General features: G+C 38.3%; 1 protein-coding gene across 5 annotated transcripts; it reads left to right on the forward strand.

The window, feature by feature from the left end:
* The first annotated feature begins 1388 nt into the window (after positions 1 to 1388).
* Positions 1389 to 23986, forward strand: mlxip (MLX interacting protein). 5 transcript variants are annotated; one of them, XM_053480985.1, is made up of 17 exons: positions 1389 to 2218; positions 8642 to 8748; positions 8838 to 8923; positions 10655 to 10744; positions 10987 to 11028; positions 11943 to 12120; positions 12256 to 12345; positions 13435 to 13535; positions 14046 to 14547; positions 16767 to 16858; positions 16961 to 17072; positions 17183 to 17301; positions 17818 to 17925; positions 19351 to 19481; positions 20431 to 20554; positions 21347 to 21476; positions 22804 to 23986. In XM_053480985.1, exons 1-17 carry the CDS (start codon positions 1887 to 1889, stop codon positions 22923 to 22925), a joined length of 2466 nt encoding a protein of 821 aa, XP_053336960.1. In that variant the 5' UTR covers positions 1389 to 1886; the 3' UTR covers positions 22926 to 23986. The 5 variants fall into 5 exon arrangements, with proteins under 5 accessions (XP_053336960.1, XP_053336959.1, XP_053336961.1 ...); XM_053480984.1 differs by having other exon boundaries at positions 10993 to 11028; positions 11874 to 12120; XM_053480986.1 differs by having other exon boundaries at positions 10993 to 11028.
* The last annotated feature ends 2012 nt before the right edge of the window (positions 23987 to 25998 follow it).

A 25998-nucleotide genomic window follows, 5' to 3' on the forward strand; every position in this document is an offset into this window, starting at 1 on the left:
GTATGTGACTGTGACCATACCTAACTGTTATCTCTCCTTCCTTCCTCTCCTCACCTCTCCCTGTCTGTCGAGCCACACATGCCACTACTGAGCTGCCAGTGATCCAAGTGAGGATGGGTTTCCTGTTGAGTCTGGTATTGCCATCTCAGGGAGTTTTTCTCCTGCCACCGTTACCCTTGGTTTGCTCATCAGGGAAAATCTGATCATTTTAATTCATACATATTTTCTCACACATTTCCATAATTTTCTTTTGATTCTGTAAAGCTACTTTGTTACAATGACCATGGTTAAAAGCACTTTACAAATAAAATTAAATATCTTATTTATCATGTGATCTTCTAGACTGTACAGTATATGCATATATTGCATGTACTGTATATTCTACTTATAATACCTACTTTCAGTACATACAGTATAACCTCCATAACCTTATTTTTCCTAAATAAGACCGCAGTCCTGATCCAGACCAAGTGACAGTTCTATCTGGACCCTGGTGCTTAATTAATATACCAGCAATCTAGTGTTTTTTCCTCTAGAGGTGGGCGTGGCTACACACGTCACTCAACAGACCCAATCAGCATGATAGTTTACTGTGTACAGCTTCTTCCAATTTGAGATCGATTGCGAAACTGAAACAGTCTTTGCCTCATAAGGACCTAGAAACAGTAATCCATGCTTTTATTACATCACGCTTGGACTATTGTAACAGCACTTTGGTGCAACTCTGTTGCTTTTAAATGTGCTTTAGAAAAAAATTTTGACTTGACTTGACTTGTGTATAGACAGCTTGTGCGGAAGATACAGAAACAAAAGCCCAACACAGAATGGCTTATTCACAAAAAAAGGAAAGTAGACTTTGAAAACCGAACCTTCAAATATGATAAGACAGATAAATATTTGTTTATTTTTCCAGCTGGACATTTAAAACCAATTCGTCTAAAATAATAAAAAGCAGTAATGTGAAGCACCACTATGGGGCAAAACATGGGTCATTAGAGCAAACAGGTCCGCAACAGTCTGTGGTGAGAGCGTGGTAAAATACCTGAACTGAGATCCTGGTATAACTGAGCAAGCAGACTACGCTCACATTCATTGACAGCCCAGCAGCATATGCAAATGACATTTCACTAAAGATTGATTAAATATTGTTGTATGTATTTCATACAAAAACTAGGAACCATGGAATTGATAATGCTGGATAACTTTAAGCTTTTTGAGAATTAACAATGCTGAAAATCTATTGACTGGAATTAAAAATCAGGCCCATGTCAGGAAACCAACCAACTGAATTAAGCATTAAAAATTTCGCCAAGAAGCGTGGACAAGCTTGTTGATGGCTACCAAAAGGTAATACTTTTTAATGGACGTTCAAGCGAACATTAGATGTACTGTATGTATGTTTCCAACACTGTGTTATTCACGGAAAACCAAAGAAAATGAAAATTTGTGTTGTTCTATTTGTGATGTTTTCTAATGAATCTGTATAGGAAAAAAAATTAAATGACAGTTTAAAATTAACATCAAGCTTAATATTGGCATGGCATTCATGTTCATGATAAGTGTGTGTACACTCAAGCTGTAGATGGTCTAAACACAAGCATGAATTTCAACCCATTCCGTTGGAGGGATAAAACTCACTCTGGCAACCCAATTAAAAAAAAACGTTGCAGTCTCGAGGCTTTCCTCTCTACAGCATGTGTGTGTGTCGGTTTAGTGAAGTGAAGAAAACGGGTGTATTTTTAGAGTAGGGTGCAATCCAGCACAATGAGCAGTACGCGTGTTGTTTGCTTCCCCAGGACTTCGCGAGTCTCAGAAGGACATTAGTGAGACATCACGGGACAGTGGGACAGAAGAGTTTCGGAACAAAGGAGGAGTGAGAGAGTGTCATGGCTACCCGTGCACACAGGCGAGTCGCCCCGAGCATGAAGCAGGAGCAGCACGACGACGACTCGGACACGGAGGAGACACACCTCGGGCTCGGGTTTGGGCTTGAGCTTGAGTTTAGGAAACCCGACGGCAGGGAGCCGCAGATCATCCACAGCGGACACTTCATGGTGTCGACTCCTCACATCGAGCATCCGCCGAAGAAAGGCTACGACTTCGACACTGTGAATAAACAAACTTGTCAGACTTATCACTTCGGCAAGGCGAGCGCATCGCATCTGTCCATCGACGCGTCTCTCACCAAACTGTTCGAGTGCATGACGCTGGCGTACAGGCGAGTTCACTCACTCACAGCAGCTGTGTGTTTCAAAAAACAAGCTATCTTACTTTTACTTATGGTCACAATTCGGGTGGAAAGTGAGACTCGTGCGCGTGTGTGCGCGTGCGTGCGTTCAGCCAGAGGATATGCGCGACAGTATTAAATTTCACCCCAAACAGATGATTAGCTCGACTAGCTTAGCCTCACCCCTGACCCTGTTCTCTCTCTAATAATCTGAAGTAGGAACACTGCGTGTACGTGTCACTGTTTTTTTTCTGAACACTGTGTGTGTGTGTGTATCAGTCAGAACTGAAGTTTTGCTATCTCGGCTAATAAACGTTAACCGTGCCTTCAGCGCGAGAGTGACGCACGAGCCTCGCTCGAGCCTGCCAGTGCTTATATTAATAAACAAAGCGCGTGCTGCGGAGTTTCTTCTGCACTTCAGCACATAAATGACTCTGTAGTGTAACTTGCTCTTTACTATTCCCCTTTATGACCGAGCCACAGTCACATTGCTAACTCATTTCCTTAGCATGTGATATAAACACTGCTCTGTGCGCGGTTGTGGCAGAGCGCTTCTCTTTTTTTTTTGTACACTTTGTTGACTTGTACGTTTGTAGTTGTACTTATCTCACAGCAGATAGTCTTGCAGTTTAATGATAATGCAATTCTCATCTTGTTATTAAAGATAATACGCGCATTTGTGCATCATTTCTTTTGTTTCTCTCTCAGATTGGTTTGAGCTGATCGGATATGGTAGGGTGAGACAGATAACTAGACTGCACAACCTGTCAGCTCTTGAGGTGGATGAGCTAAAACTGCAAATAATATCAGCCAAGAGTCTACTTTGCACTGCAGGTCCTGAACCAGGATGGAATCCTGGAGGGCATCTAGCGTAAAACCTGTGCCAAGTTGTGGGCACTTTTAAAATTACTTAGGTAAACATACAAAACTCTAAAGAGTCTAAAATTTATGAATAATAATAATAGGAATAAAAAAACAGTCATCGATCAAGGAAGGAAGCATTTAATGTTGTTTTTGAGGAAGACTAGATTGTATGGTTTGTTTTAAAGGACAGGGAAGCTGAGGAGAGTGAGGTCTGTAGCTGGCTGTGATGCAACTAGATGCTGAGTGGTACTGAAAGGGAAATGAGTTGAAAAGAGTGTGTGGAAGTACAGTACCGGATAAAAGCAGACGAAAGTTAAAGACTCAGAACAAGGATGTATTAGACGTTTTTAAGGGAGGCTGATCTGGAAAATCGACTTTAAGTGGCCGGGAAAATGAGGCAGAATGAGACCTACACATGGCGGTAATGTAACTGACTGGATTCCAACCGCTGTTAAACAACAAAGAAGGAAAACAGTAAGGAAAAACCCTCAGCTGTGGCAGAACATAAACTGCTTATATCTGCCAATACAGTACTTATGGTTTGCAAGATTATCACTTTTTTATCTTTGATTTTATTTTGCAACCTACTAGACTCGAGTTTATATAAATAGAGAAATATATTGTTTTGTATAAAGCTACGTTTACACTGTTAGTTTAATGTGACCCAATTCCGATTTTTTGCTCATATGTGACACATATCAGATATGTTCTATGTCAATGTAAACAGGAAAAAAACGCATGCATTCCGATATTTCGAGATCGGTTTCAGGCCTCCTTCATATGTGGAAATAAATCAGATATAAATCAGATATGTGCTAATGTGATTGTCGTGTAAACAGACAGATCGGATTTCCTGAGGCATTGTGTTCTGTACGTCATTAAAACTGCGACTTCTTTGCGGTTTAATGACATAATGTTATTCTTAGGTGGAAGCGCGTGTGGAGTGATGACATTGCAGGTGACATGGAAGAGGAAAAAGCCCCCTTAATGCTTATTTAGGCTAAATAACATTAAGAAATCAGTATTTGGTGAATAAAGCATATGCACAAGCTGCAATTATGGCGTTTTATCTTCATCCTCCGTTTCAAAACCATGGTGACGTTTTGCGAACTTTGCATATATTGCAGAGCTATCGTCAAGCATATTTCGCCTTCGTCCATCTTGGCTAGTGTGTAGCGCAAGAACCTCCCTTTAAGTATGCGTGATGTTTTAGATGGTATATCAAGTGTAAACACTTAAATCAGATATGGGTCATAGTTTAAAGAACGTGTAAACAGATGGTCAAAAAAAATCTGATATAGGCAACAAATCAGAATTGGGCATCGAGACCTGCAGTGTAAACGGGGCTTTACATGACATTCAATGTTTTACTAGATACTTGTATACTTTTTTTAAATCAGACATTACACTTCAGCATAAATAAATTGTTGAATTTCATGTCTACCTATGATTTACAGCTCTAGTCATTTCAGTGGAAAGAATTTAGACAAGGACTTAATTTCAGTCCTGGAATATGTCCATGCCTTTAGGGAAGAAAAAACTCCATAGATGTAATAGCCTGGTTATTCAGTACATTCAGGTTGCTGACTTTATTTTATTGCCACGTAACATTGCTGAGCCTAGACCTGACCAACTAAAGCAACCCCAGATCATAACACTGCCTTCAGAGGCTTGTGCAGTAGCCTCTATACATTATTTCCTTCTTAACCTGACGCACCCATCACTCTGGAATAGAGTCAATCTGGACTCATCAGACCACATGACTTTTTTTTTTCATTGCTCCAAAGTTCAATCTTTATGCTCCTAAGCAACCCAAAGCCTTTATGTCTGATTAATCTCACTAACAAATGGGTTTCTTATGGACACTCAATCTTGTATGTTCTTTTCACATTGTGTGTGTATGGAAAAGCTTTTACTTTCCCTATTAAACATAGCTATGGTTACTCCAACTTTTATATAATGCAACCTCACCAAGTGTTAAAGTGAACTCCCTTCATGACTTTATTTCCAACCACATTTCTTATGCAAAGTTGATGGTTCAGCACCACCCTTTCAGGTGTTTTAATAATGTCTGGGGTTCCTAGTTGTTTTCTTTGCTTCATGCAGTCCAATAATTTTTAAATCTCATATGGCTCTTGTGCCTGTTTGTGTTGGAAAAATGTAGGCCTTATGACATTGTGCTAGAGTCAGTTTAAAGAATAGAGTTTGTGCTTAAGAGGAAACAGCACAAGCACTCACACATGCAGTTCATCATGTGACAGGGGATGCTTTGTGAGGAAACCGGCTAAGACTGGAAAAAGAGATCAGGAAAAACAACACGCACAAGGACAAGTGTTGGAAAGGAAAAAAAGTAGATGCTGTTTAGATCCAGGATGTAAAATTTGAGACTTACAGTTAAACAAATGCTTTAGAAATAGATATGTTAAAGGTATGATAATATTTTTATATACACATACTATATGGTGACAAGTACGTGGCCAAGGCTGCACTGACATTGCATTCAAATTCATATACTTCAATATGCAGTTGTTCCCCCCCTTTTGCAGCTATAACAGCTTCCAAAAGGCTGTCCACATGATTATGAAGTGTTTCTGTGGGAATTCGTGCCTATTCATTCTGTAGAGCATTTATAAGGTCAGAAGGCACTGAGGTTGGATGACAAGGCCTGGCTTACAATCCCGGTTTCAGTTCATCCCAAAGCTGCTTGATAGGGTTAAGGTCAGGGCTCTGTATGGGCCGGTCAAGTTCTTCCACACTGAACTCCTCACACCATGTTTTTATAGTACTTGCTTTGGACACTGGGTTCAGTCATGTTGGAATAGAAAAGGGATTTCCCCAAACTGTTGGATGCATGACATTGTGCAAGATGTTTTGGTATGCTGAAGCATTAAAATAAGGGGCCTGATTGGAACCTGAATTCAGTAATTAACAGCTTTGGCCAAATACTTTTGTCCATATTTTATACAAACACGCAGACACACACAGTTGTGCTCAAACGTTTGGATACCTTTAAGAAAAGACAAATGTATTTTATTTTATTATTAAGTTTATATGTAGGGCATAAAAAAATTATGCAATCAATTGTCCAACAAAACATGACAATAAAGAAAATGAGAAAATAATCCCTGTTCAAAAGTTGGCACACCTTTTATTTAAATATTGTGTATTGCTCTCTTTATCATCTAGGATGGCATGCAGCCTTCTGTAATAATTGTGTGTCAGGTCCTTCATTCTCTCAGGTGGTTTATTCTGCAAGACAAAACCCGAAAAACATTCACAATTTCTATCTAAAGTGCACCTAAAGAACCATAGGGTAAAGTCTTGTTCTTCTGGCCAAGACCATGCTATAGTGTAATATTTATTTATTTTTTATAATTATTTTTATATTATAAAAATATTATTATATCCTTTTTTTACTTTCCCACAACTCTCAATCACTTACATTATAACATAATATAAAATTGGTTTGAATAAACCAGCTTACTATTTGATATGAATCTTGCCATGAAATAGCCTGAGAAGCTGATATAGCTGCCCATTCTTCTTGGCAAAATGCCTCCAGTTCTTATAAACATTTTTGGTTGTCTTGTATGAACTACATGTTTGAGATCTCTCCTAAGTGGCTCAATAATATTGAGATCAGGAGACTGTGATGGCAGAACCTTCGCCTTTTTTCTGCTATAGCAATTGGAGGGTCCACTTGGCCTTGTGCTTTGGATCATTGTCATGTTGGAACTAGGGATGCACCGAAATGAAAATTCTGGGCCGAAAACGAAACCGAAATTTTTGGATGCACTTGGCCGAAAACCGATACTGAAACCGAAAATGGCTTCATTAAAAAACATGTTTAAAATATTTTCTTTTTGTTTGTATTAAAAAAACTACAAATTAATTAAGCAATCAAACTTTTATTGATAATAAATAACAGTAATAAGGCTGTTTAACAATAACAAAACTAAATAAAAGTTCTTTCTGTAACAAAATTGTGCAAAAAAAATGCTAGCTGCTTTTTTACTTCAATTTTAAATTACTGTACCAAACAACAGTGCACAAACAGAAGAAAAATAAATAAATCCAACCTCTTACTGTAAACAACATAACTATACACACTAAATTGGTCTGCTTTTAATTTAAGCAAAAGAAGCAGGTTTATCTTTATGAACAAAAGTTTTTCAGTTTTCTGGCTGAAGACACAGTTCCTCTTCTCATGAAGAACATACTGCACTGAATAAAATCACTCAGTCTGTGCTAGCTCCTCCACGACTGAAAACGGCTGGTCATCTAAAGCAATGAATTCCATTACTTTCTCTGTTATGTCACGTGCTTTAGCACTGTCATTTGCAAATTTCTTAATTGTTTTGAAAACTGTGGCAATCGAGGGTGTTGATGTGCTAGTTGGCTTAGTTTTAACCAATGTTGTTTGACGGTATTTCTCAAATTCAATTGCGTGTCTTGACTTAAGGTGGTGTATTAAACCTGTAGTCGAAAATGTCTTTGCTGTTGAACCCCCTCTTGAAACTTTTGCAGAGCAAATGTTGCATATTGCAACTTTGCTGTCCTCATCTGAAACTTTGAAGTGCTTCCAAACCGCCGACATACGAGACGGGAGGATGGGAGAGGCGTGGCGACAATTTCGGCTTTTATTTTTGGCGCTTTCTTTTGTTTCGGCTGAAACCGATAATGCTATTTCAGCCGAAAAATTTCGGCGGACGAAATTTCGGTGCATCCCTAGTTGGAACGTCCAACAGCGTCCCATGCTCAGCTTTAGTGCTGTAGAATGCACAGATTTTGCCAGTATTTCCTGGAAAACATGCTGCATTCATCTTGCCATCAATTATGACTTCCCTCTCTGTGCCACTGATGTGCACACAGCCCAAACCATAAGAGATCCACCCCCATGCTTTACAGTGGGGATGGTGGACTTTTCACAGTAGGCCTTGTTGATTTCTCTCCAAACATAAAGGTCAATTTTGGTCTCGTCACGCCAAATGACTCTGCTCTAGAAGCTGTAAGACTCGTCTAGGTGCTGTCTGGCGTGCTGTAGGCGGGCCTTTTTGTGGTATGTAACGGCTTTCTTCTGGCAACTCAACCATGCAGGTTATTTGTGTTTAAATACCTCCTTATTGAGCTCCTTGAAACACCACCACCACCACTTTTGTCCAGAGCAGCCTCAATTCTTATGGCAGTGCGTGAAATCTTTCCTGGTTTACCTGACTGTGGCTTAGTATCGACATAACATTTTATTTTTAATTATTACTGACTGACATTTTCAACATAAAGTTGCGTTTTCCTATTACACAAGTCCATTGTCAGTTCTTTTGTCTTCTCCATGGTGCAGTATCCAGCCAAGTCAGTGCGTCACCTCGTGCGCTGAGACACTAATTACAATTACAATGAGTCACAGGTGTGGAAACCCCCTTTAAATAGCTATTTAAACCTGTGTGTGTGTGTGTGTGTGTGTTTGCATGTATTTACTGGCGAAGCACAGATTTAAAGTTATTTTAAGCACTCCAACAAAAAACCTTTTGTAACACCAGTTGTGTGTTTCAGTGGGAGATTGGTGTCCCCGAAATGGAAAAACTTTAAAGGCCTGAAACTTCTCTGGAGAGACAAGATTCGCCTCAACAACGCCATCTGGAGGGCTTGGTACATCCAGTGTAAGGCCCACTGACCACACATTCACACCTTCTCAGCTTTGCCCCATCATTTCTTTTATCTTTGCTTCTCATGAATTCATCTTGTGCAGATGTGGAGAAAAGAGAGAACCCAGTCTGTCATTTTGTTACGCCTTTGGATGGGACCATGGATTCAGGAGTCCATCGACCTGCAGAGGTGAGATGCCAGAGAAGCATGAGTAGAGAGCTGGATATGAATAGTTATTGCGTTGTGTATAAAGACCTTTATAAGATCTGGCGTAATGACAAAAATATCACATCATGTATGATTCTTGTAGACATTTTTACGATATAGAATCTGCACCATGTTTTATAGGTTTGCTCACAAGTTTTTTTTTTATTTGAACGTTACAGTTTTAAATATCAGCTGCTTCTCATATCTCATTATTATACACAAATTACGATAATACTAACCATGTATATTTACTGTGGGAGTAGGGGTGGCAGCAGCATTGGTGATTAATGCGCGTTTTAATGGTGGAGGTATCGGGCTCCGGCTCCCTATTACTTGTCTAACGAATTCAACTGATGATTTTCATAAGATTCTTGTTTTTTTCTGATTTTGGACTGGGCGGCCTGTCGCCCTGAAATACACAAAACGGTCAGCCGGGTCTCTCGATTTCGGAGGAACTGAGAGATTCACATGTAGTGGGGGAGGGGTGGCTGCAGTGAGTGGGCCCAAGCCACGCCCTCTCGCGACTCTCTGTCTCTCTCTTACACACACACACACACTACCCGATATCTCAGGCAATATACAGACTCGTATCTTTGTAACCATATGGACTGTGTGCACCATTTGCACCCTTACCTCACAGTTTCTATAGGAATTATATCTAGTTTAATAACACTTTTTTAAAAGCAATTATTTAATAATAATGCTACCATTAAGCTGAGACATGCTAAGTGATAATAAAAAATGTCTGACTTGCTGCTTAGTGAAGCTGTCTGGTGAATATGGCAAATTTGTTCAAGAAGATAGTAAGATACATCAGTGCTAAACATGATAGATAGTAAATAACTAAGTTTGCAGCCCAAGAAGTATTCTTTAGTGTTAGTTGTAGCTTTACTTAACAATAGAGCAGGGCGGCTTTGATACTATTCTCTTGCTCCGTTGCCCTGCTTCTGCACTCGTATCTCACCTCCTGTTTCTGTGGATTGTGAAAAACCGGCATTTCCCAAAAACAGTTTAGTAACTTCTGATAACTGCAGCTACAGTCATAATAGACAACACACCTACTTCTTTCAACACACTTAGTACTGTTTGTCTTTAATCCTCTACATCTTTATGCTGTACTGATTAGTTTCTGAAGAAGCTTTCTCATTCTTCATGGCACTGTCAGAAGGACAGAATGTAGGTGTAGATCGTGTTCTACCCTAGTGGGATTTAACTCTTGGAATATGTCGTCTTGTTGCTGCTCATCTTTATTAAAGGAGACGGAGGAAACAGTGTTTAAAGATGCCGTGTTGAATATAGATTCCGCGCATCCTGAGGTGGAATATGAGTTCATGCACGTGTGCAAACATTTACACTCTCATTTCAGGATTCAGGAAAACCCTGCACCCAAGGGCAAATATGGACGTTTTAGGTTTTATGCAAAAGTGCAAAATGCTTGTATAGTTAGACTTGGGCAAACTAAGACAATCTAGAACAGATAAGGGGCACCTTTATGCAAATACACAGTGTAGGATAAGGCTGGAGATGAAACCTGTAAGAGTTCAGACTGAATGTGGAGGGGAAGTCAGTTTTATGGCCATACAGCTCTTAACATCCCACTTCTCCCTGACCTACACTGGCCTTTTAATAAATAGATATGTACTTTTAATGATACTTACCTTTAATAAGCTGAACACTGATTACTTATATTAATATGATCGTGTGTCTTTTAAGGCAATAGCCACAGAAGGAAAATACTGGAAGAGAAGAATCGAAATCGTTCTACGAGAGTATCATAAATGGAGGACATACTTCAAGAAAAGGGTAGGTTTCCTATTTAACGGTTTGAGTGACTTTGTCCTCGGTGGTCCTAGTTGGGCCTCACAAAGCCAGAAATGTCCCTGCTGTCTCTACTCCACTGAGCTGTATTTACTTAGATAACTTGGATAATAGATATCGTGTTTTTTTTTCATTAAGAATAATATAATATTTTGCATTTTGGTACCAAAACAAATGACGAATATTGAATGTCAGATTTTTTTTTTACTTTCTGTATTATTTCCCAGTTACAGAAGCACAAAGATGACGACCTTTCCAGCCTTCTCAAGGTAATTTGATTGTTTTTTTGCAGTTCGGATGGAAACGTTGTATTGCCCAGATGCCCGCTTCTGTGTGGTGCTTACAATGCACTTTACGTTAATAGTTCCACATTAATATTTTATGTTATATGTTTTGGTTTCCTCTACATGTGATGCACTTTACGTCCTAATCTTATACAATACTAGCGAGCTTGTATAACAGTACTGTGCGGATCTAATAGCATCCACATTACAAGCTGAAAAGATAAACGCATTTTTTTTAATATGCTAACATTATTCGTGTGAAGTAAGTTGCAGTTTTAAATTGTCATACTTAAAAATGCTAATCTGTGTGTTTGCGAAGCGCATCTACTCTGGTAATGTGTGTAACTGCCTTTTTTTGGCATTTAGGTTTTAGAGTTTGCAAGCACAAAGGACAAAAGGGCTTGAAATTTTAACAGATTAAACAGACTATTTGTTAGTTTATATGTAATGTAATTAAACATGCATGCTTTTTCTACTAAATACCTGCTTGTGTTGTCATTTTTAAGTACCTAGCGTCTAATATCGCGATATTGGATACAAGCTAAACGAGGAGTAATTATTTGAACAGATTATTTTTGCGGTTGACAGATTGACCTAAAGTGGGGTCCAGAAGCCTGAAGACATTTCCCTCTTTGTTTAAAAGGTTTCTTTTGAAACGTTCCTTTTAAAACTCATATTGTTAATGTGGCTTAATACTTTTGGACTCCACTGTATTTTCACTGTAACACATGAAAAGCTCCTATTTTAAAAGCTCTTCATGGTCTTTGTGAAGTTATTTTGCTTGCACTAACCTCGTTTGTTCACTAACCTGCCCTGCACTGTTGCTGAAGGGGGCAGAGGAGCAGTTCTCGCTTTTTGGCGAAGTGCATCCCGACATACTCCGTATACCCTTCTGCCAGGATGACGAGGCAGCGGGTTGCCCTCGCCGCAGCTCCCGCAGGAGCCGGGAATCTCCCATACCAATGGAGATGGACCCCATCTTCGACATGGACGTGCTCATGTCGGAGTTCTCTGACACGCTCTTCTCTACGCTTTCCTCTCACCAACCCGTCGCTTGGCCTAATCCCAGAGAGATCGGTAAGAGCGTAGTAACGAGAGCGTCTGCTGAGCTTCTCGACGCGGTGGACATAACATAATACAAGACATAATACGAATCAAGCTAGCCTTCTGTAATTATTAAGTATGGTCTCTGATCTGTCTCATTACTCCCAGCACATGCAGGTAATGCAGACATGATCCAGCCGGGCCTCATCCCCCTGCAGCCCAACTTGGACTTCATGGACACTTTCGAGCCTCTTCAAGGTTGGGTCATATCACATCATCCTAGATCACTTACTTGCATGTTTTATTATTTTTTTTATCAGATATTTTGTAGATAATTGACCAAGATTGAGATTGCACGGTTGCCTTATATATATATATATATATATATATATATATATATATATATATATATATATATAGAAGAAACAATATACCTTATGAATCGAACAGCCTGCTTTGACGTCCATGAACATATGAAGCTGGATTTTGGTGTCTGATGTGATCAGATTACACTGTGGTTAGTTATTATTACATGGATGGCAAAACAGTTGTTTTAAAGAGTGCTGATATTACGGCACCAACTTGAGCGTACCGCAGTGTGGTTTTCTGTGTTGTGATTTTGCTCATAATGCCTGATAACCAGGCATAATATTACGATCTGTCATTTTTGAGTTGGGTAAAGCATCAGGAAATTATTGTGTGCAATCTAATTTTACTCTCTTGTATTAATTAAACCATTTCACACAAGAGGGAGTGCTGTTGTGATATGGCGGGGAGCATGGCTGTGATACGATTGTAGGCACGGGGGAGTGGGGCTCAGCTTACATTCTGAAGATAGTGTTGATATTGCTTTTATTCAACAGTTCCACAAACAGCATTTATTATCAACATGTGTATCTTTATTTAACCAGTTTAACTGGCGAGCGAGAGTTAGCAGCCAACCATTAGTTAAATTAACAGGTGAAAGTAGGGTTAAGTACCAGTGCTACAGTATGTAGCCAAAAGGAGGGTAATTAAACGTGCTCTATATCCCCATTTGGGGAATGTCTCTCGTCATGTTCTCAGTATGATGTAGCGCAGTAGGTTTTTTGATTGATTTATTTTGTTCCTGCAAGATAATGTTTGTTTCCGAACTCAGCACTCACTCTGGTTCTTTGTGCTAAATACAATAATTATTTCCTGCTTTAATTACTAAATCACCAACCTAAACTAGCCTTCTTCTTCACATTACTTATCGATACAGACGTCTAATTAAAATCACATGAAGTCTGGTTAGTGCAGTTTATAGTTATAGCTGCACGAACTCCTCATTATCTCACTCCTTCCCTGTTTTCTCCTCTTAACCAGATCTGTTTCACTCCCTGCGTCAGCCCTTCTACCCCACAACCTCACCCACTGCCCCAACCACCACCCCCTTATCCGGCAGCAGTAGCAACACCCAGACACAGGTACCATTGCTGCTCCAGATCCACACACTCTCTCTCTCTTACACACACACGCACACATAAACACAACCTGCTCCTGTCCTAATGATTAAATTGATTAAAAGTGGGTCTTAAACAGAGCTGGTGGAGTTTTTTATTGCTTTGTTTTGCTTCCTAGCAATTTAATTATGTTCCAAAAAACAATTTATTGTAAGGGCAATGGTTTCTAAGTTCATTTCATTCATTTCTTTTGTATCAGGACAAGCGTGCCATATTTATTAACTGTAATATAATCACCAGTATTTATAACAGCATTATAGATCCATGCATATTTTACAAACATCTGACACACGTTATTTACAGCGGGACTGCACTTTTCCTCTAACCCTGACTCGTTTTAGTTGCCTCTTGAAAGTTTAAGTCCTTGTAATAAGAGACGGATTGGCGGCACTTTGGAGTGCATCAGACACAGAGTTTTATGGCATGAGAATTTAGCTATAGTTTTACTCACTGATGTTTTATTTCTCTACCCAGACTTCGTTGTTATCTCCAATCAACTTGTCGTCAGAGCTGTCTATCTCACTGACCCCAAATCCTCCTTCTATATCCAGTCAGGACACCATAAGCTCTGTAGGCCCTGCGTACCAACAGGACTACATTCCCCTTTTCACAGAACAAATACCACCCCCGCCTGCCTCAGCCCCCGTCATGCTCCCCCCAGCGCCTCCTCCGCCCTCTCACTCGCTGCAGTGCCAGTCTGTTGGCGCTCGTCCTAGGAGCTCATCTCCATCTACAGCCACACACTCCGGCTCTTCCTCAGTGACGCCCAGCACCAACGCGACACACAGGTCAACCTATGCTCTTTCACCCCGGCCTTCTCGTCAAGATCAGGCTCTCCCATGTATCTCTTTGCCCCCTCAGCCTCAGAGCTTTGCCCTCCCGCGACCCATTCAGCCTGCCGGCTCCACTAAAAAGAGCCGCCACGTGCCTATAGTCCCTGCGACTCCAGTTCAACCATCTCATCTCATACTGACAGGTGAGTGTCTTTCCCTACATCAGGGTCAAAATATACAGTATTTACAACTTTTATAAAAGTTGTGTTAAAACCCTGGACAAGTTTTGCACCGCAGATGATCTAACACACCGGATAACATGGTGGGGTAAATCGGGCCCAAAATGGAATCCTATTAAAATTTAAATAAATGAAAAAGAAAATGTATTTCCAGCCTTTTTTTGTTGTTGTTAGTACTGTTACACTAATGCACTTTAGCCAGTGTTTCCCTAGTGCTCGGGTACCATCAATGTACAAAGCTTTCTCAGTATGTCAGAGCCATGATTGTAGGGCTGCAACAACTAATCGATAAAATCGATAATTATCGATAATGAAATTCGTTGTCAACGAATGCCGTTATCGATTAGTTGGGCTGCTCACGTCACTGAGGAGCGCGACCACAAGATGCACAAATACACAAAGATACACCGCCGCTCGCGCAATGGAGGTTACAGGAGCCACTGCAGGAAAAAGCGCGCGCCCCGAGTCCTCCAAGGTTTGATAGCAGTTCACATTAAACGCCTCTAAGAAGACGGTAACCTGCACGCTATGCAAGACCGAGCTTTCATGGCATGTCATGCACGAACACTTAAAAAGTTGCGGATGGCGAAACGTCAGCAGGGTCGGTAAAAACTCTATCTCTTCATCGTGTAAAAGTTGTATAGTTTAAGTGCTTTTTTAAAAACTGTTTGCTAACTTCGGGACAGTCGCGCTAGATCTGTTCACGTGCTACTCGCATCACATTGCGCAATCACCTCATGAGCAATAGTGATAAGTTAAATGGCGCTATTTTAGATTAGCTTAATTTACACGGTGCGAATAACAGTAGAATATTACATTTAGTGATTGTTGTGGTTTTCAGCGAACGCAAATAACAGTATATTTGTGACTATTAGCTTTTTGCATTTCTACAGTTTTTTTTTTATAGTCCACTACAAAGTTAACTTGTAATTTACTGTGGTTTTACTTATGCATACATCATTTTATTATACAAAATTACATTATTTTAGCTGTTTATATCTTATCAACTGAATATATCAGTGTATTTTTTAAACTATATATATATATATATATATATATATATATATATATATATATACAGTGTGTGTGTGTGTATGTGTGTATATATATATGTATATATATTATATACTACATTTCATTTAAGGTTTAAAATGTTAAAATTAAAGATTATTAAACTCTATATGTGGCTTTTGCATTTTTAAAAGTTTATTTTTATACATAAATAATACCCTGATTTATGTTTTTTTTTTTAAATAGTTATAAGCAAAATATCAAATTTAAGAAGCGGTTAGGTTTTATCCAATTAATCGATTAATCAAAAACATCAAAATAATCGTTAGTTGCAGCCCCACATGATTGGACTCTCTGCTGCACATCTGAAACACCGGCCTCCCGGAGCTCCCAGGAATTGGGAAAGTGGTGGCTCAAATGGTGAAGGCTGTGGGTTACTGGATTACTGATCGACAGGTCGGGGGTTCAAGCCCCAGTTGAGCCCTTGAGCAAGGCCCTTTACCCTATTTGCTCCCTATTTGCACTGTATCCTCGCTGACCTTGTGCTGTGACCCCAGCTTCCTAATGGGGATATGCAAAAAAATTATAATAATAACACTTGTGACAAATGATTGAATTGTTTTTATATATTTATTTAACTCATGAAAACCTGAGAATGTGGCTGAATGTTCGCAGGAACGACTGCTGGGCTCTGAGCCACCTCAGCCACAGTCGTCATTCACAGACTTTTATAAAATGTTTGAAACGTTTTACTGTGGCCAAGAGTCTCATCACTGTACTGTGCTTAAAGTCTTCTGTAAACATCGATTAGTTTTACACCTTTTTTATGGTTACTAGTATTGGTTTTACTAGAACGTCCCTCCTATAAACACTAAACATTAACAAAGTATAAAACATGCTTCAAAAATATTGCAGCAGCAAGGCAGTTTTTTTTTTGTTGTTGAGATTCTTTGGGTAAATATATACACCCTTGGGTAAATATATTTTTTCAACGCTGTCTTGTCATGCAGGCCAGGGCTAGATCATGTTACACTTATGTTGTCTCTGAAAATACCACAAAACAATTGAGATGAATTTCTTCAGTAGTCAAAATAGTGGTTAATACTCAAATCATACTGAGCTTTGTAAAGCCTCACAGCCTGGATATCTGTAACAATTAGATTTTTCTCCAGGACAAGGTGCTGTTCTTGTCACGCCATCTGCTATTAAAACCGACGTGGCCTCTGCTGCTGGTGTGGTCATCACCTCCGCCAGTATTCCACGTGTAAGCCCCCTCTCTTGTCATCGCTTTTGTTGTTAAATCTTTTTAGGCCGAGTTTTAACAGTTCCTCCAGTTTATCCTAAAGTGTGAACGTCCTTTTTACAGGGGCCTGGCTTCCACATTCTCCCATCAAGTCAGAATTCTGCTCAGCACATTGTGCCTAAAGAGGAAACCACCTTACCCAGTAACAAGACCTCATTTCAAGCAGCTTGCACAGGTGAGAACCAGAACTCCACTTCTCTTCCTTTTTTCAGAAGGTCAGATGCTCTGCGACCTGACCTCAGGACAAAAGATTTACTTCCTCACCGTGTTCACACTGTTTTTCAGCAGCATTAGATGGACGGACTTCTGGTCAGGGCTCACCTTTAGGGACGGAGCAGGTGCCGAGCCCACAGTCCCCACACGGCAGCTGCACCTCAGGCCTGGCCAAGAACGAGCCCAATCAGGTCCATTTTTATTAGAGTTCTTTAGATTTATTTACATTTAATATGCGCAATTAACCAGCATAAATTTCAGTGATCTGTTACCATGTATCGTGTTTTTCCTTCATATGGTAGTTGATTGGTGTAATGTGATATGAATGGTTAATTCTCAGCACATGGACTCTGACACTGGTTGTACAGAACCAGCATTTTAGAAGGTTTTATTACATGCTAGTGTAGTCCAAATTCAAATACAATTGGTGACTTGAAAGCATAGCTGAGGTTGATTAGATAACATGTTTTTTTTAATAGAATTATCATGTTTTGGTTAATTCTGCTTATCTGAAATCACAGTTTTAATCAGTGAGAGCTACATCCTGCCTACTTCTTCTTGTTCTAATTTTAGATATTATGTACATCGATTTTTCTTCCTGTTAATGATGAGCTTGTTGCTTTGCATGGTGTATGTCAGTTTTTTTCTGTCTTGTTTGTTTCATTTCTTGTCGTTGTTTTTTTCTTCTTATTTATAAAACAAATCAGAATCATCGTGTGAAACACAAATCAGCCGAGCAGAAAAGACGATCCAACATCAGCATCAGCTTCAAGACGCTGAGCAGCCTCGTTCCCTCTGTCAAACCACAGTCCAATGTAAAAACAGCAGCCATTTCATTCTTTCTGCCTGCAAGTTGATATTGGTATTGTACATTTGCTTTGGGATCCATAAACACATTGGCTTACAGCAGTGGCATGCCGAGTTTGATCCGTGGGCACTGACCTATGATATCAGTATGACTCTGGTCAGATTTTTAACGCTCTAGATCAGCTTTCTCCGTTTCATTTGAATAAGACTGCCTCATTTCAGTCTAATCGTAACAGCAAATTGTTGAAGTTAGTCCCGGTGATATTTACATACACACTGTGTTTTGCATGTTGGCTGAATTCTTTGCAGGTTATTATTAGGTTCCTGCTCACAGATATTTATTGGACTTTAAATGAGGGTCTACGTTAAAGATTTAAACAGTCACCCAACGTCAACATTACAAACTAACTGCTCCGGGCATTTCTGACTGTAGAGTTATACTTCAAACGCCCACCAGGGTGCAGACCACAGTAATGGAGAACTATTTTTATTATTCCATTTCTTCAACATGAGATATGATCGAGTGGAAAAAGCATGTCGTAAAGTAGGGGTAAAGAAATGACGCAAATATATCACAATTCTCTAAGATATTTCTGTAACAAAATCTGCATCACAGTGTATAGGGTTGGTCACAAACCGACAGCTAAAACCTGTTAATGGGTTTCTATAATATCTAACAAATTACCAAATGATTTTTTTTCATTAAGTAGCCATTGAAGCATATATTCTTTATTTATAATTCAAACTTTCTTTCAAACACTATGTTTGCATAATGAATAAAAAAAATCTTCCAATGTATTTATATACAACTTAAGTTAACCAAATATATATAATATATACAGTATATATAATGTTGAACCTGGTATTTTACACAGTTTAGGACTGTTACATGATCTAATTAATTTAGAAGAAGACAAATAGATCTTTAATGAAAAAATAAGCAAAAATCTTTTAAAAAAAAAAAGGTCATGTGTTCATTAGATTCTGTCAAAGGTTTAGAAATGTAATTGAATATTTTGGAATTTGTGTAATAAGAAAAAATTACCATAAATCATAATTAAGAGAAAAACAGAATTGTGCCATCATCTCCTCCCATTCAGGGGATAATGAAACGTATTTTATTAGAAAGAAAAGATGCGTGTGTGTGTGTGTGTACTGTACTGTGTAAAAGATTTGTGTCTCTTAAATTTTCTTATATTAATGTAAAAAGCCTCAGCAACAACCTCATTTCCCTTCTCATCTGTTCCAACCACCAAGAATACTAATTACCAGCCTCATTACCTACGTTTTTCAGGACTACATTTAAATGATTTCAATGCAAAATAAGAAGGAATAAAAGGATCTGTCTGAAGTACTGTGTAAATTTGTCATGGTAATGAGTGTAAATGTAAAAGAGTTTTCAAGCTACGTCTTCCCCTATGTATTTGGTGTAGCAAGCCAGTTACGCTACAACCCTTCAGAAGACCGTGGATTACATCGGAAAGCTGCAGCAGGAGAGGCACCAGATGCAGGAGGAGACGAAGAGACTGCGGGAGGAAATCGAAGAACTCAACGCATCTATAAAGTACGTGTGGAGTTATTCTAATTATCAACATCGTACTAATGCCAGAGTTTCTTTAAGCAGAGAAACATTTATTTCACAGATTTTTCAGAAATTCCTATGAACATGCACGTTCAATAAGGGTTAACACAAACCCAAGATTTTTTGGAAGATAAAATAACTATAACCCAAAAAACTGTGACACAGTATGTTACAAGTATGATCCAAAATACGAAAAAAATTTTAAAAAATGTAAAGTACAATCCTAAAATAAAAAGCTATGTAATATTTAAGCTATTGTGCTGGAATAGTCTCCGTCACAAATTTTAACATTACTGTAAGTTTGTGCTTGACTAAAAAAATGCTGAATAAATAAACAAATTCCAGAGGCGATTTCTTGTATTGTGAAACGCATTTTCCCATAGAAAAGAATATAAATGCACCCCCCCCCCAAATTTTTTTTTATCAATATTACCAATTTCTAATTCTATAATCATATTTTTTGCATATAAAAACAATCAAAACATTTAGAAGACCTGCTTCTGTGATATTTAAATTAGTTTTCCTTACTTAAAAATTAAGCACAGCATTTAAATAATACAAAATCAATTTAAAAACAAGGGTTTAACATTTCTTTTAAGCAGCACTTATCTATGTCTTCCTCCATAATTACTATTTCTATACAAACCTGGTATAAAATTGTGTAGATAGTTTGCCTGTAGGATTATAAGAAAGGGCGACGTTTTGCCTCCTCAAATGCCTCCAAAGTCCAAACAGTGAGCGCACAGGTTAAGCGGCTGCGTGCGCACGGGCACATGTGGCTTCTAATGCGAGTGATGTTTGACTAATTACAACGGTAACGGTGTCAAACACAGCGTACCAGCTGACTAATATAATCAAAATTGTAATTCAGACTGACTGACTACCAAACCAGCTGCAGAACGTTGTTCATATCTGACTGTGCTCTTAACAGTTTATTCCAGGAGCAGCTTCCTGCCACAGGAGCCCCTGTTACACGTCACCGGATTGATCACATGAAGGAGAAGTTTGATGAATATGTAAAAAACAGAACTCTACAGAACTGGAAGTTTTGGATCGTATCCTTTTGCTCTACACCAGCCTAACTGAATAGAAATTTGTCAGTGAAACAAGCACAATAGAAATCACCTGAATGAAGTTTTGTAATTGTGTGCATGCATGCATTTGTCCAGTACAATCATAATACAGTGTATGAGATGACCAATGCAGTAAAGGCCACTGTCCTGCAGCCATCTTTCCTTTTCCTTCCGCTGATGGTTTATTTTGTTCGTTTCACATTTGATATATCACTCTGACCATCTGACCTGCAGACATGATGCTGAGTCTATTGTTAGTTGGATTTTGTTAACATACGACACTCAGCCTAGAGTCTGGGCTTTTCTTTGTCCCACAAAATTAATCATAAATCGCAATATGGACCAATTCAGTTATTTAATCAAAAAAGGCTACAATTTATTGCAGGTAACATACACATAGTTGGGAATAGCTTGGCTAGCAATGGCTAGAATAGAACATGCATCACATGGGCAAAAGTATGCGAACGCCTGTCCACGTGTGTCTCCCCCCCCCCCCCCCCCCCCCCCCTTTTTTAACTGCTGTAGCATTGCTATGCTACTGAGATGACCAAACCTGCTCTAGCATGACCGTGCTCCTTTACACAAAGCGAGCTCCATAAACACATGGCTCGCCAAGGTTAAAGTGGAAGTACTTGAGAGTACCGGACCTCCACCCTACTCAACACCTTTTCTTCCTATCTGACATACTCACCGTCATGATCAGGTTTCACATTTAGACACACATGTTTATCTCTTGTATATATCAAAGTATTATCTTTAACAATACTTCTCCAGTTTAGCATCATCATCAAGCCTCTTTTTGAGTCCTTTAATGGGAGTGTGTCAACCACCAACAAGAGACAGCTGTGTGAGACCACCATGCAGTGGCTAGACCGAGACTGTGCACTGCCCGTTCTCAGACCCAGTAAGTCATGATGGGAGTTCCAGCTTGGAGTGCAGTTGGCCTGCATATTTTCAAGCAAAACAGAATGTGTCCTCACAGAGAATGTTCTTTTTGCTTATTGGTTAAATTAACCTGGGGCAGGAATTAAAATGGTAGCATAAGAAGCTTTTCAGTTTTCTGCATCTGGGAATATGAAAAAAAATTGTACAATTAAAATAAAAAAATAAGAAAACATGCATTCATCTAAGTGAGTGAGTGAAGGTTAAGCACCTTTTAAGTGCTTTAAAGTACAAACTTCACTTTGTTAACCTGAAGATGTTTCTGGTAATTATGCAAATATGCCAAGTATACCAGGCTGCAAGTCACCTACATACGAATACAATGAGTTCTGTTCTGAGAGCTTGTTCATAAGTCCAATAAACATTGTCTAAGTACTAGAATACTAACACAATTGGCTATACACACAGTGTATTACAGTTCAGTGTTCTTTAGAATTGTGCCGATGGTTGAACGATTCATGTTTAAAGAACAAGCAATGTCTGCCATCTTTTCACCTCGCTCAATTCTCTCAATTATTTTCACTTTTGTCTCCATTGTTATTGCTTTTACGTTCACTTCCAGACATAATGGACTTGTACTGCACTTGCAGAGGATGCACGCTGCACACATGTGACGATGTATGCCGGACATGTGATCTAATTTCCGCGATGTTCGCGGCATAGTCTTATCTTTGAAAGTTAATAAAGTTTGTTTCAAGACTAAAAAAGGCAGATCATAGGCTTAACATCAGTTATCTGTTAATCTCATCTCTATTATAAATGTAATAAGTCATTTAAAAATCTATTTTGAAGTCAATGTGGCGATACATGGATTGGCACCGTTTCTGAATCAATTTTTCCACCATCTCTACCAAACCAGGCAGGTGTGAAAACATCTTGAGCTAAACCAGAGAAGCACAGTGGTAAATCTGGTTGTGGTTAGGGTTCATTTATTTTATTATGTCTAAAACACATTTAAAAGATGAAGATCCGGTATAAAATTGAAGCGTCAAAAAAAAAAAAAAAAAAAAAAAAACCTGTCAGTGCAGTCCTACTTAGAAGAACTGCACAGTTTTGCAGATGGTATTTTGATAATCAAAATGATGAGCAATAATTAACACATTAATCATCAATAATATTCAGTGATCAAACAGCGAAGGAGCTGATAGTGATGCAAACTTCCACTAAACGATAAGAAGTGAGTCTGAAGGCAGAATTACTGAGTAACTGTTAAGCGCTGGTTTTTGTGAACCTATTTACAAAGTTAATTTCTCTTTTCTCTTCTTCCTCCCTATCCTTTTACTTTCCAGTGGTTTTAGGGACCCTGAGACAGCTAAGCACCACCACATCCATCTTGACTGACCCAGCACTCCTTCCAGAAGAAGCTAAGCAAGCCGTTGTTAACTCCAGACACCACTACACGAAATCCTAGCCTCTTACTTGCCTTCAAACTGTGCTTTAACTGGGACCTCTCTCAAAAAGGCAGTTCTGTACAACGTACTCAAGAGGCTCAGAGGGACTTCATGGCTTTATGTGCTGTGTGCCCCGTGATATTTATCTACAGTCAGGTCAAGCTTAATAAATATGCTAGAGGAGTATTCCTCCTTGCCATCCTCTCTGCTTTTATAGCAATAGGAGGAAACCATAGTTGTTTTTTTTTAAGTGTTAAAGGCGCTGCTATAGACACAATGGACTTTTTGGGAAAGGGAAACACAGTTAAAGAGCTAACATCTTTAAAATGTTTAAAAAGGGAAAAAGCCTTGATATAATCCTCCAGTTGTAGCAAATAGATCAACATGCGTATGATGAATTATGGAATGGCTCTGGTTTATTGTCCCAAAATTTTTTTTGTTTTTTATTCTTTCCTTCATTTTTATCAAAGCAATTTTACATTTTTGACGATTTATTACAAGCAGTTTGGAAGTGTGAAGTGCTTGGCTCAAGCAGTAACCGTCTTCCAGTCTGAGGATCTGACCTCTCAGTTTTCTGATTGCTGGCCTTGCAGTTGATTAAAAGTGACTCTTGCACTACACCCTTACAGCAATTTGTTCATTTTAAGCCTTATAGAAACTATTTAAGCACTATTAACAGGTGTATATATTTTTTTTCTATTGTGTCTTCCAGCTTTGAGATTTCTCCTACGGTTAAGCTTTTTTGTGTGTCTTATTCTAGATTTTAGAGCCTCTGTCATTTAAGAATTATTTTGATTTGGCTGTTCACTAAAGGAAAGCAACAATAAGGCTAAGAGTAAACTTGCTAAAATAATATGTATTATATGCAGCATTTAATTTTTTTTATTTGTTTGCTTATTGTCATAATTCCAAAAAAACAAAAACAAAAAAACAAAACCGTATCCTATGCTGTTAAATTGAGTGTGGTGGAATCTTTTACTACAGAATTTCCAATGGGGCGGTACAATCCTGTGTGATGTGTAGCAGCTTTGAATTGCAGGTGTTACAATAAATCGCTGAAGTGTTAGTTAAAATTGATCAGTCGTCAAAAATTGATCAGTTTTTATAGTATGTGGTTTGCAGTTTGTTCCCAATGGCCTTATTGTGAAATGAGTTTAAAAGAAATTAATAAATATCACCAAAATTATGATTGTCTGTGAATTACATGGATCTCGTGTTACATTCAAAGGATTAGGCAAGTCTGTAACAAAAAGCAATGCATGTTGCTGATTGTCTCAAGTATATTTTAGATTTATTATGCCATTGTGTCTGTTTTCTTGAATCTTGTTTACGCAGATGTCTTTTTAAAAAAATATTAGTAAGTTTATAATTCAGAATATAACCAGTTATGTATAACCTGGATGTTTAATAGGCAAAAAAAAAAAAACACTGCTTTAAATCTTTTTTAGTGCATGAAAAATTTATTTTTTAAAGATATGCTAATTAAAATCCAACAAACAATAAATAAATAATATAAATAACTTATGTGAATTCATAACCAGCAGGGGTCTTGAGGTTTTCAGTCTTAACTAAACAACCAGTGTGAGAGATGCTCTAAAAGGCTTGTCACCTTACAGACTTTTTCATAATCTCCATCACTCTTCTTAAAGGCCAAGCCACAGTGCTTCACCTCAGGCTTTGACTTGCAGAGTTCTTTTCCTAAGCTCTGAAGATACTGATCGATTACTTGAAGAGGTTCGTGCAAAAGCTTTTGAAATTTTAAGTCAGTTGCCTCGGTAAAGTAAGTGCCAAGGATGGAGACAAGCTCACAGTCAGAAGCATTGTTCTTGAGTTCGGCGAGACATCCGATGGTATGGACGACCTTGGAATCTTTGTGTTTACAAAGTGATTCATTTTGCTGTTAAAAAAATTATAATAATAATTGTTACATTTTTTTGTTAAATGGGATCATTTGTAATCTAGCTCTAACCAACAATTCTTATTTTAACCTTATTCCCACAACAACAGCGTTTATACACAATCTGTTAAAATAGTTACTCACCAGGTCTTTGAGTGCTTTATGAACCAATGGTTTCATTAAACGTTTTGTTTCTCTTATAGGTGAGGCATACGCAGCTTCAGTTATGAGAAGTAGTGTGAACAAAGCTGTAAAAAGAAAGGGGGAAATGTTTTTTCTATAAACCAAAATCTACACCGCATCTTCGCAGATGTTTCATCATTAAACTACATCAGTTTGTCTTATCAGTTTTTTTAAAAAAGAAAATTACACAATAATTGTTAATTTTAACGTGTACCGAAATTAATATTGCCATAAAACCAAAAGTTTTTCCTTGGCTAAATTGTGCCTCGTTATGCTGCTGTTTATTATAGTGCTTTTTGAGATTTTCTAACTAAAAGCCATGCTTTAAATACAAGTTTATTCATGTTAATAACCTTGCACAATCTTCTCCCTGTCAAAAACTCAGTCAGACATGTCAGATTGCTGTGTGAAAAAGCATAAAGTGTATTAGTGCCCACTTACCAGTAGCTCGGAGATTATTTCTGTTGAACATTTTGAGAAGCAACGCCGGTGTGCTTTAGTGCGCTCAGTTGAGATTGAGGGGATCTTCTCTGTATATAAGCTGTTTTCTTGCTCATCTCTTTGATAACATCTGCGTGATGGATTTTTGGCTGCTTGGGGATTTTGTTTCAGTTTTTCACACATGAGCCACACTGCAAAAATTTTTTCCATTGTTCCAGGTTATTTTGTAAAAAGGTCAATATTGAGAAGAAGGACATTAGTAAGCCAAAAAGTATAAACTTAATTGAGATTTTTTTATTTATTAATAAATTAATAGACGTATAGTTAAGAAGTAAAAGAGTATAGAAGTTTTTTATAAAATTTAAAAAGAATGAACGGTTTTTACTAGGCAATATTTTATTAAGGAAAAGGAATACAAAATTTCAGCCGAGTCACAATTTTATTTGCATAAAATATTTATTTTATTTCCTATCTTACAAATGACACTGACTTATTCCATAATGATGTTTGAGAACTGTAGTAATTAGTCATGAAATTGGTTTATTGTTTTTTAATTACCCGGTATAAGACTT

Source organism: Clarias gariepinus, chromosome 21 (genome assembly GCF_024256425.1).
Source record: "Clarias gariepinus isolate MV-2021 ecotype Netherlands chromosome 21, CGAR_prim_01v2, whole genome shotgun sequence".
NCBI classification, from domain to species: domain Eukaryota; kingdom Metazoa; phylum Chordata; class Actinopteri; order Siluriformes; family Clariidae; genus Clarias; species Clarias gariepinus.